Source organism: Schistocerca gregaria, chromosome 1 (assembly GCF_023897955.1).
Source record: "Schistocerca gregaria isolate iqSchGreg1 chromosome 1, iqSchGreg1.2, whole genome shotgun sequence".
NCBI classification, from domain to species: domain Eukaryota; kingdom Metazoa; phylum Arthropoda; class Insecta; order Orthoptera; family Acrididae; genus Schistocerca; species Schistocerca gregaria.
This window is the reverse complement of record NC_064920.1, coordinates 645,046,723-645,059,090: the sequence shown is the minus strand read 5'-3', so window position 1 is coordinate 645,059,090 and position 12,368 is coordinate 645,046,723. Positions and strand designations below refer to the sequence as shown.

The 12,368-nt window shown below is 43.8% G+C and overlaps 1 protein-coding gene across 8 annotated transcripts in view; it reads right to left on the bottom strand.

Moving 5' to 3' along the window:
- Positions 1-12,368, bottom strand: part of LOC126360846 (AMP deaminase 2) — a 425,281-nt gene that overhangs the window by 195,640 nt on the left and 217,273 nt on the right. For all 8 annotated transcript variants that reach the window (XM_050007748.1, XM_050007744.1, XM_050007745.1 and 5 more), the window contains exon 2: positions 6,380-6,590. In XM_050007748.1, coding sequence (XP_049863705.1) covers positions 6,380-6,590 — 211 coding nt within the window. The remainder of the gene's footprint in view (positions 1-6,379; positions 6,591-12,368) is intronic.

The window sequence follows — 12,368 nt, the reverse complement described above, 5'->3', positions numbered from 1 at the left end:
AAATCCTTCCTCGGAAGAAGTCCTTGCTGTTCTTCCACATTCATTTTTAGCTCCTTGCTCAGATCTGACAGGCTGCTGAGTGCACCATCCTCGATTAAAAATTAACCCTGTTAACGCAAAATTCTGATGCACCGACCTCTATCAAAATTAAATGAGGGAATTGACCGCGGTTAAATTTTACTGTAGCTCTTGCCTGGTCTTCTCGAAACAACCAGGATTTTATAACCGTAAGATGGGAGCGCGTTTCGATGTACTTAGACAGGCTCAAGGCTTCTTATACCGAACACTGTAAGTGAGATGAACCCAGAAAGTTTATTAATTCTGAGTCAAACTTAGCAGGCGCACAATAGAATTGTGCCTCCACATGTGACAACACCGCCGGTTTGTCTCTAGCAAGGGAACCACACAACAATCGCATTTTTTGATTTTTTATATTTATTGCACATCAAGTTCAAAACTCAAATCACCTCTCCCAAAGCAGTTCGATTCAACCCTCAAAAGTTCGAGAAAATCGCTTTTAATACGCTAAAATAAGGTTGTATTTTTCAGGCAAGTGGTGTGGCTATGCGGTAGCGTGCTGGATGAAAGGGGGGGGGGGGGGGGAGGTTAACATGGGTTCGGTTCTACGTGGCCTTAGCTGCGTTCGGTCTTCGGTAGATTCAAATTTTTAAAACAAAGCTGCTTATTGTATGAGCATTTACGTGAAATTTAAAATGCAAAAAGGCAGGAAAAATTTAATTTGTCGTTTTTTTAAATTACATAATCTACATTGACAATGTTCTATAAAAGACCGATAACCAAGAATGTTTATTTGTAGTGAAAAACAGATTTTGTAAGCAGTATATAGTTAGATACAACAATACGAGCATTTTTCATAAAACACAAAGATTAATACGCGTACATTTCCAAGAATTGATGTTTTGTGAAGCCAAAGCGGAGGCACACTGTTCTTCCTTGATAAGCGCGTGATTTATGTCCTAACATTGGCAGATAAGAGAACAGCATACCATACGTTGTTGTGGGAATTATGAACGCCTTCAGCTTTCGGCGCTCGATGACCACTGTGCCGCTTATCATAACAGCAAAAATTAACAAAAAAGCTGAAGAAGATTCGTCAAAACGACAGCGTCCTACTTCACACATGGCGCGTTTTTTGCCCAAATATGAGTGTGATACAATTAATGTACCATCACTAGAAGGCTGTGAAGAAGTCAATGTTTAACGAAAGTTTCATTTCAGAATACTTAAGTGGTCCACCTTCCTGTTTACGTAGGGGTAGAAAAAAATCTCATATTCTGTAGAGTAATAGATGCTTGTAGATTTAGGAACTTCAGAATAGGAGCTATTCACACAGTAATTACGACGGTCGCTATATTTATATTTACAAAAAAAAAAAAAATGGTTCAAATGGCTCTGAGCACTATGGGACTCAACTGCTGTGGTCATTAGTCCCCTAGAACTTCGAACCACTTAAACCTAACTAACCTAAGGACATCGCACACATCCACGCCCGAGGCAGGATTCGAACCTGCGACCGTAGCAGTCGCACAGTTCCGGACTGCGCGCCTAGAACCGCGAGACCACCGCGGCCGGCTTATATTTACATGCAGTATCAAAATGGAGAACATGTAGTACATCTTGGAGAAAAAAAAAAGGCCAGGAGAATGCTTCGAATAATCTAACGATCATCGACAACTAACAAAATTACGTCTGCAAAAGTCTTTGAAAGCTTTACATGACGACACACTATCTACAGGTATTCCTATTTACTCCTCTTAAGCACTGCGTTGCTGGGTTAAGGCAGACCGTCGTAGAATATCGCACTCCGTTCGGTGGTGTGTCGGATCTAACATCCAAAGGCCTGGGGCTCGATTTCCCGTCATTTCTAACCTTTTTATCTGTCATCGATTCTTTCACACTTCGGAATTTTTCACATTAAAAAACATTACTAACTGCACCATGGTTCGATATCCAGGTTAGACTGAAGGTCCCCCTGTAACTTTTTCGTAATGTCACTTCAAATGTCGAAGTAAGGAAACTGCCTAACAGCTTCAGCAAAGAGACTCCTTTGGGTTGTGGACTGCTTTATAAAACAGATAATAGGGAAAAAAGGCTACCTAACAATGATTTTTTTCAGAATGAGGTTTACAGTGCTCGCAGATACATTGCAGTCTACATAACCATTTGAAAATTTCGAATGGGGAAGGAGCCCTAATTTTATCGTACATTCCGTAATTCGTAACTTTCTGTTGGAGCTGGAGAAGTTAATACGCTCACAACGGCAGTTCTCCTTCAAGTTGTAAGACATTCCAAGTTCTGTGATCGTCTAAAATACAAGTGGCTGAGCAATAGTTGCAGAATGCATTAAATAGCGGTCTTTGCCATCTAAAGTAATTCAGGGACATTTTGGCAAATCTAAAACAACTGACCAACACGGGAACTTTAAATTTGTTTGTGTTAAAATTTGACACACCTAACTAGGTTTCAAACCACAGAAGTCAGCGAAAATGTGCTCCAAAAGTACCGTTTACAACATAAAGAATTCGAGGTAACATCACTTTACTGCCAGCCGGAGTGGCCGTGCTGTTGTAGGCGCTACAGTCTGGAACCGAGCGACCCCTACGCTCGCCGGTTCGAAACCTGCCACGGGCATGGATGTGTGTGATGTCCTTAGGTTAGCTAGGTTTAAGTAATTGTAAGTTCTAGGGGACTGATGACCTCAGAAGTTGAGTCGCATAGTGCTCAGAGCCATTTCAACCATCACTTTACTATTTAGAGCATACGTACAACGATGAACATTGGTGAGAAGTCCGAACTGCGCGTGGGACCAGTGAGCTACAAAACGAGTAAATCGTGCGCGCCTCTCGGGCCTAGGCACAGTTCCAATTGGTAGCGCTGCCGTGCAGCTGCGGAGGAAGGACAGTCGAGAGCTTGACTTACGCCTGCCGCCTGCGGAGTGTCGAGGCAAACAAGCGACTACTTAAAGCAGTGAGTCGATCCGTTAGGAGTGCGACACTGGCAGCACAGTATCACGAGTGGCAGTTTCGAAACATTCAACGAATAACTTCAGACTCGATAAACCAGTAAAAGCTGACACTGAAGAATACACACATTTGAACATCGCCCATCGCTTGGGATTCCTCGTCCAATTACCAGTCGCTAAAGATACAAATCATTATAAACTTGGACAGAATTTTTTCGCTCTCGGCGATGTGTGTGCTGTACTAAAGAAATTTTACAGGTTAAAACTGGTTGTCGGGTCGTTACTGGAACAAGGATATCGCATTTTTGCAAAGAACACTCTTAACAAATGCGCCTCCGAACATCGAGAATTACATTGTATCGGTAATAACTGCTGCAACGACAATATCAGCCTGCTGATTTAAGTCTTTTGCAGTTATTTGACATCACACTTTCAGTGTCAACAATCTATGCACTAGAGGACGTTTACATCTTCAGGCACACAATACAACAGACTACGGCACTTAACCTGCACTTGTTCAAGACAAAATAGGCAGGCCACGTTTGTAAGAGATGCCTAGTACCTCCGCATTCTCGGTGGAGTTCAGAACAACGCCCTGTCATCGGGGTAATGCCGCTTGTGTACACTAGCATTATCGCTTTGCGATAAGAAAGCTTGTCAGCAAGGGAGGTTGCCCGCTGAATTGTCGTACATTACAGCGGCGTCATTTGAATACTCATGAAGGTTTGTAAAAGAAAGACGTGTCTGCCGGAGTGCTACAATACGGCTCTGCTTGACTGCATGCCTGTTTTTGATTGCATCGTCGTCACAATCACTACCACCACCTGTTCGATCTATTAACAAAACACCTTCATTTGGAGAGAGATGTAATTGACGATGCCTGTATCGGAACTGTGGTAATTGAATCATACTGGCTAACTACCGAGAACCATTATCGTTGTGTCCTGCAGCATTAAACACCATAAGAAATTGTATTTGTATCTAAAATCCTATTAATGTTTCATATACAGGGTGTTACAAAAAGGTACGGACAAACTTTCAGGAAATATTCCTCACACACAAAGAAAGAAAATATGTTATGTGGACATGTGTCCGGAAACGCTTACTTTCCATGTTAGAGCTCATTTTATTACTTCTCTTCAAATCATATTAATCATGGAATGGAAACACACAGCAACAGAACGTACCAGCGTGACTTCAAACACTTTGTTACAGGAAATGTTCAAAATGTCCTCCGTTAGCGCGGATACATGCATCCACCCTCAGTCACATGGAATCCCTGATGCGCTGATGCAGCCCTGGAGAATGGCGTATTGTATCACAGCCGTCCACAATACGAGCACAAAGAGTCTCTACATTTGGTACCGGGGTTGCGTAGACAAGAGCTTTCAAACGTCCCCATAAATGAAAGTCAACAGGGTTGAGGTCAGGAGAGCGTGGAGGCCATGGAATTGGTCCACCTCTACCAATTCATCAGTCACCGAATCCGATGTTGAGAAGCGTACGAACACTTCGACTGAAATGAGCGGGAGCTCCATCGTGCATGACCCACATGTTGTGTCGTACATGTTCTAGCAGCACAGGTAGAATATCCCATATGAAATCATGATGACGTGCTCCATTGAGCGTAGGTGGAAGAACATGGGGCCCAATCAAGACATCACCAACATTGCCTGCCCAAACCTTCACAGAAAATTTTTGCTGATGACGTGATTGCACAATTGCGTGCGGATTCTCGTCAGCCCACACATGTTGATTGTGAAAATTTACAATTTGATCACGTTGGAATGAAGCCTCATCCGTAAAGAGAACATTTGCACTGAAATAAGGATTGACACATTGTTGGATGAACCATTCGCAGAAGTGTACCCATGGAGGCCAATCAGCTGCCGATATTGGCTGCACATGCTGTACATGGTACAGAAGCAGCTGGTTCTCCCATACAGTGACGTGGTCAACGTTAGCTTGTACAGCAGCAACTTCTCTGGCGCTGACATTAGGGTTATTGTCAACTGCACGAAGTATTGCCTCGACCATTGCAGGTGTCCTCGTCGTTCTAGGTCTTCCTCAATCGCGAGTCATAGGCTGGAATGTTCGGTGCTCCCTAAGACGGCGATCAATTGCTTTGAACGTCATCCTGTCGGGACACCTTCGTTCTGGAAATCTGTGTCGATACAAACGTACCGCGCCACGGCTATTGCCCCGTGCTAATCCATACATCAAATGGCATCTGCCAACTCCGCATTTGTAAACATTGCACTGACTGCAAAAGCACGTTCGTGATGAACACTAACCTGTTGATGCTACGTACTGACGTGCTTGATGTACTGTAGAGCAATGAGTCGCATGTCAACACAAGGACGGAAGTCAACATTACCTTCCTTCAATTGGGCCAACTGGCGGTGAATCGAGGAAGTACAGTACATACTGACGAAACTAAAATGAGCTCTAACATGGAAAGTAAGTGGACACATGTCCACATAACATATTTTCTTTATTTGTGTGTGAGGAATGTTTCCTGAAAGTTTGGCCGTACCTTTTTGTAACACCCTGTATAGGAACTCATATTTATTAGACAAGTGAAAGATACGCATAAAATCATCAACATTACGTTTCCAGAATGAGATTTTCACTCTGCAGCGGAGTGAGCGCTGATACGAAACTTCCTGGCAGATTAAAACTGTGTGCCGGACCGACACTCGAACTCGGGACCTTTGCGTTTCGCGGGCGAGTTGGTAAAGCACTTGCCCGCGAAAGGCAAAGGTCCCAAGTTGAAGTCTCGGTCCGGCACACAGTTTTAATCTGCCACCAAGTTTCAACATTACGTTTGTCTGTACAACTTGCGAACTTTAGAAAATTTGTAAACTTTACAATAAACAGATTCATTTTTAAAAATCAGAATACATTTGTAAGCTAGTTTACACCTAGTAAAAGATGGTGTTCGGTGCCTCACAACAAACCGTGGCTCAAAATGAATGTTTTGGCTGCCACCATGAAAAAGAGTTTGTTTCTATTTATGAACTGCAGTGTTTGTCATGTAATACGTATTCTTCGTCACATGTCACTTTTTGCGGATGAACATAATGTTTGTGTTGCTGAGGGAGAGGGTTTCATGTGACGGTCATTATGCGTTGTTCAGGGTTTTCTTTCGGGGAAACTATTCGTCGATCTTCGATATCTTTAGTGACAACACACGAGTATTCCTCAAAGTTTATATTCGAAGGACTGAGTTTCGCAGGAGTCAGGCTCTTTCCTTTAATTTTCACTGGACGGTTCAGTCATTTATTGTATCAGTTTCCTGTGGTTTAGTACGTGCTGTCTGCAACAGCAGCTTGCTAGCGTATTCGAGAAAATCGATTTTACAGCACTCGCGGAATTGAAGTATACTCGACTGACCTGCTGGTGATCTGGCGCTGCATGGCCAGCTTCTTCTCGAGCTGCTCTATGGGGAACTGCGGCACCTCGTAGGGCGCCGAGATCTCGTTGGGCAGCTCCATGCTGGAGGCGGTGTTGGGCGCCGTGCCGTCCGCCGGGGCCGGGATGTCCAGCACGAGCGCCGGCCGCGAGAACTGCGGCGGACCCGCGTACGTCGTCGGGCTCTCGCTACCTGCAACAGCGCGCGCCGCGCCACCTCAGTAACCTTTCAGGAAACGCTGAGGCGAATAAAAAAAGTTTGGAGATAACAGAACGCGTACCAGCGAACGCTGACATCTTAACCCCGTGCCTCTATCTACTCCACTGCGGGAACTTTTACACACGAGAGTGTCGTGATATGTCCTGAAGACTTTACCAGCTGATACGTCGCTGACAGTTGTAACAAACTGTGCCGTTAACGACGCGTTTTCGACAAATCCTCAATGTCCTGGTGCTCTGAAACAGCATCTATTCATAGGGTGAAAGTTATAGCATAACACCCACCAAATATGGGCTCCATGTGACTACGATGAAATCCAGTATAGCGTCTCCCTAGTTCTGTTTGTGACGTAAAAATTTGCATCTCAGCGCCTACGTGCCCGTCCACGAAGAAGTAGTGTAACTTGTCTTTTTCATTCTTTCAGATACGGAATGTTGAGCAACGTGAAATTCCGCGTTGTGACGTTATAAAACTACAGCTTCTCGTCCGTAAACGCTTTCGCGTCTGGGACAGCTTAAGGTAGCTCAAAGACACACGCTGTACTCAATACCACACACCGACGCCAGTGACATGTCGAGCGGTAGGTAAACGTCTCCATAAACATCATTACGTTATTCTATTCTAGCATATTGTGATAGGCCTACCTCACTGGAAAGAGACGTTTCTTCCTCCCGAACGATTCAACCGATCGAAGAATGCCTTTCATTTTTCTTTCGGAGGCCATGATAATGACAAGGGCAGCGCAATTTAGTCAAAGTAGGCGATGCTGAGGTAATTAGATTAGGAAATGAGATACTGAAAGCAGGGCAGCAAAATAAGTGGTAGTGACCGATGTATAGAGGAAAATGTAGACTGGCAACAGCAAGAGAACCATTTCTCAAAACCAGAAATCTGTTAACACGGAAAAATAGAAATCTGTTAATATTAAATATAAATTTAAGTGATCTTTCCTGAAGGTACTTGTGTGGAGTGCAGCTTCTTGCGGAAGTGAAACGTGTACTATAAATAGTTCCGACAAGAACAGAATATAAGCTTTTGAAATGTGCCGCTACCTGAAAATGCTGATGATTACGAGAGGTCGGTTTCATTACTGATAAGGAGATACTCAATCGAATAGAGGAGGAAAAGATACTTATCACTTGTCGCGTCTCAAAGAAGGGCGCGGTTGATACGACACACCCTGAGGTAACATGGAGTTGCAAATTTTGGAATGCAGAAGAGCCTGAGGGTAAAAATTGTAAAGGTAGGCCACGGCTTGACTACAGTAGCAGGTTCGAATGGATGTAGGTTGCAGCAGCAGTCATGCAGAAATGAAGAGATTTGTTACAGAATGGACAAGCGCAGACAGCTGCATTAAACCAGCCGTCGGACTGAAGACTACTGCATGCAGTAATGTAATACTGTTGAAAGTGTGCCGGCACTAGAGTAAGAATATAAAAGTAAACAAAGAACATGGCTATCCCAACCACAAAGGTTAATTATTTCATATGTAATTCCCTTACAGTGCCTACAAATACCTCACATCTATTACAACAGTTGCCGTGGCTGTAGCAGCTTGAGTGTCTATACTGTATCGGTGCGTCTCATGGATTACTACTGAGAAGCAAGTCCGATACGTGAACGGACTAGGTGTGTCCCTCCACGGACGTTAAAACGTACGCCAATCTCTGAGGAGGATGAATTGTGGTAAGAGAGTTACCGGAAGACGCACAAGTAAAATATGAACGTAAAAACGTAAACTGCGGTCACAGACCCAGACGGGCCCGGTGGTACCGACCGACCGCTGCATCATCCTCTGTTATCGGCGTTACTGGATGTGATACGGAAGGCCGTGGGATCGGCAAGCCGCTCTCCCGGGAGTTGTTACTTTTAGTGACCTGGAGCCGCTACTAATCGATCAGGCAGCTCCTCAACTGGAAGCACGAAGCTCAGTGCACCCCGTTCCATTCCTCCCATCAAGAAAAAATCCTTGGAGGTACCGGGAATCTAACCCGAATCCTCCGCATGACAGTCACCCACATTGACCACTCAGCTACGCAGGCAGACGCAAAATATGAACAGTTACACTGTAAAATAAATGTTCATAATCACCGCATTCAAACAAATAGATGATCATATAAATTGACCGACTAACAATAGATAACTATTCAGGCCCGTTACGTCAGCTATTCAGACTAATCCGCTATATATGTGTTCTTTAGTGCTTATAAATAGGCTAAGATTATGTTGTACAGTAAGATTACTATGCGGCAGTGTGCTATATATGACACTGGTCTGGCGTAGTTATGAAAATAACACACAGTATCAGACAACATTTCGTCTTCACGTTATAGAGATTGTGCCCTCACTCTCAAATCAGTTACTTCGCTGGTGCATTCGCTACGCGCACAGACTGGCGATGGCTCATACTATCTGGTTTGTTGGCGCTTATTGCACTTGGAACTATAAGGGCCGGACGCTTACTCTCTGTTACGTGTGGTCCCAGTAGTACAGTAAAGATTATCAGTACATATACCGTTGAAGACTGCATCATTCTTTTCTTCTCTTATTATATTCGAGAACTTATCACAAATAGCAGCTTGCACAGGATAGAGTAGCATGGAGAGCTGCATCAAACCAGTCTCAGGACTGATAACAACAACAACAACATCACAAATAGTACAGCACACCGTTTAGTTTACAGAAAAACTGCACCCGGATTTTTGTCTAAATACTTCTTCCAAAAGCGACATGCGCACCCTTAGGTCACAGATTAACGTCCGTCAATATCGTCGCCATTAGGGGTGAAAGCTACACTAGTCTGATAAAGATAGTTATTTAACTGTTACAGGCAAGGCATGCTACAAAAATTCAAATTTATGCTGCAAGCTAAAAAAGTAAGTTTTGTTCCAACAGTCCGTTTAAAATTACTTGTTAGTTGAAGTCTGTCACTTGCCGCTACGGTGTCGCCACATCGGCCGCCGACTACCGCTCGGTCGCAAGTAACATACAAACACGGGAATTCGCTTAACAAATGCTGTTAATTTATAACGCGGAGCAATGTTGGAAGTGGCCGCCATGAAGTATGTCGGAAATACGAGATCCTCTGTCGGCAACTGATTTTAAGTGACCAAAGACTGACGCGTTTTGTAGCCTTGAGTTTAAACTTATGTCCTAAGCTAATCAAAATCTCGTGATATGCAATGTATCCGAGAAAGAGAGGTTCAGCAATCTGCGACAGAACTAAAATCACAAACGCTTTGTTCAAGGCTATTAAAGCTAACCTCTACGCGCAAACTGAAAACAGAAGTAGTAGTTCGATTTCAGCGCTAAAAGCAAAATGTAATTTCTTGCTATCATTGACTATCTGAAACTATTCTCACACTGACTACACCAACTGCCGCGGTACGAACCGATACGCAGTTCTGGTTAGCACTTGGTTGCAGAGTATAGACGTCACAGGCAATACCCAGGCGAAAAAAGAATGATCGGTAGAAAAATAAGAGCAAATAAAAAAGTAAATACGACGATGAAAATAAGGTGGTGCGGCATGATAAATAAAAAAATTACATTTAAACCAATTAATTGAATAAAATGATGATATCTTTACATTAGATTCAGAAGTAAAAAAGATTTCACGTCATTTGACGTCATCGAACCTTCAACCTTCAAAATAGTGGGATAATATGCTAAGCATTCCGCGTTAAATTACAACACTGAACCAAGCTGTTATGTTTTCGACTGAGACCACCCAGTCGCAACGATGACTTGTAGCATTACGAAATGTAATGCGAAGCTTATCTAACGTACGCCGATCTCTGTGATTATGATATGGCCGAGCGGTTCTAGGCGCTTCAGTCTGGAACCGCGCGACCGCTACGGTCGCAGGTTCGAATCCTGACTCGGGCATGGATGTGTGTGATGTCCTTAGGTTAGTTAGGTTTAAGTAGTTCTAAGTTCTAGGGGACTGGTGACCTCCGATGTTACGTTTATAGTGCTCAGAGCCATTTGAACCATTTGTGATTATCATAACCGAATATGTGACGCTCAACCGCGTCTTGTGCGGAAGTATCCAGCAGTGTTTAGTTAGTGCTGTGCATGAAACGCGTGTATTTCACCAGAATCGTTATATTTGTGTGTGTGTGTGGGGGGGGGGGTGTTATCACGCACGATGAAATACGAAATAAAAGTGTCAGATCCATGTTTCGGGACCCAAACACGCGTGAAGTCTCAACTGTTAAGTAATTTTAATAAGACAATAGTTACCGCCTTGTTTAGCACGCACTCGCGTCGAACATAGCTAAATCGGGAATGTGCATTAGCGCTCTTAGCTAGCCAGCAAGTCCCACTATTTGGCTGTTAAATCATCAGAGACCCTGCTGTACTGATACCGCACATTGGCTCTATCTAAAGTGTCGGTTTTAACAACAACTCTTCTGTACAAACCCAGATGGCTTACCGCAGTAGTATCACCGTTTCACGTCAGATCACGGAAGTTGAGCGCTCTGTACGTCTATCTTTTCGGAGATGGTTGTGGGACTCGGTTGTTAGAGTGATCGCTATTTCAAGTAGAAAACTAGTAATACCAATATTGCTGACCCATATTTTGACCAGAGAAGAGGTGGAATATTCCTACATGTCGGTCAGGGGCCTGAAGATGGCGTAGCAAATCGGCAAAACTGGTATCCAAATAAAATATGTCTGTAAACTAGACGGCTGAAAGGTGTTTAATTTGACATCCTGTAGTTAATTCATTAGTGCTTGGGTAGCACTTTGGTCACAGTCCAGGTCTACCGAGCGCTGTTGGCAAGTGGGGTGCACTTATCCCTTGTGAGGCCAATTGAGGAGCTACTTGACTGAGAAGTAGCTGCTCCGGTCACGAAAACTGACAACGCCGGGGAAAGCGATGCGCTGACCCTTCCATACCCGCATCCAGCGACGCCTGTGGGCTGAAGATGACACGGCGGTTGGTCGTTACCGTTGGGCCTTTAAGGCCTGTTCGGGCCGAGTTTCTTCTGTACTAAGTCTTACAGCGGCACAGTGTATATTACTGTGTTCGTAAGAAGAGGCTGTTGAGTTCGACAAACTCTATGAAGATTATCTGTAACTATAAAGTGAGATGTCATCTGATTCCTAGATTTCTTACTTCTGATAAACGACTGATTCAAAACAACACCAAAAAATTTTTAATAGGTTTTGGGAAATTTTCATAATACACGAGAGAGAGAACATGATGTGACCTGCTGTAGCAACGAACCAGAAGTTTTTATCTTTGGAATTTTTTTTCTTTTTTTTCTTTTCTTTGACATCTCAGTTCAGCTCGCTCTGGAACAACACAATGTACGTGGAATAAAGTATGTGGTGATGAATTTTTAGGTAATCGCAAGATAAGCTGGGAATCTCTGTCCAGTCATGATGACTTATGTTTACTTAAATCATGATCATAAGATGATGAAAGCCGTGCAGTTCTTTCTTTCAAGAAGGCTGAGACCTTTTTCAGCTCTATCATCTTCCATTTGAGCTGCAGTTCTGTCCCTAGTGAATCTACACTCCTGGAAATGGAAAAAATAACACATTGACACCGGTGTGTCACACCCACCATACTTGCTCCGGACACTGCGAGAGGGCTGTACAAGCAATGATCACACGCACGGCACAGCGGACACACCAGGAACCGCGGTGTTGGCCGTCGAATGGCGCTAGCTGCGCAGCATTTGTGCACCGCCGCCGTCAGTGTTAGCCAGTTTGCCGTGGCATACGGAGCTCCATCGC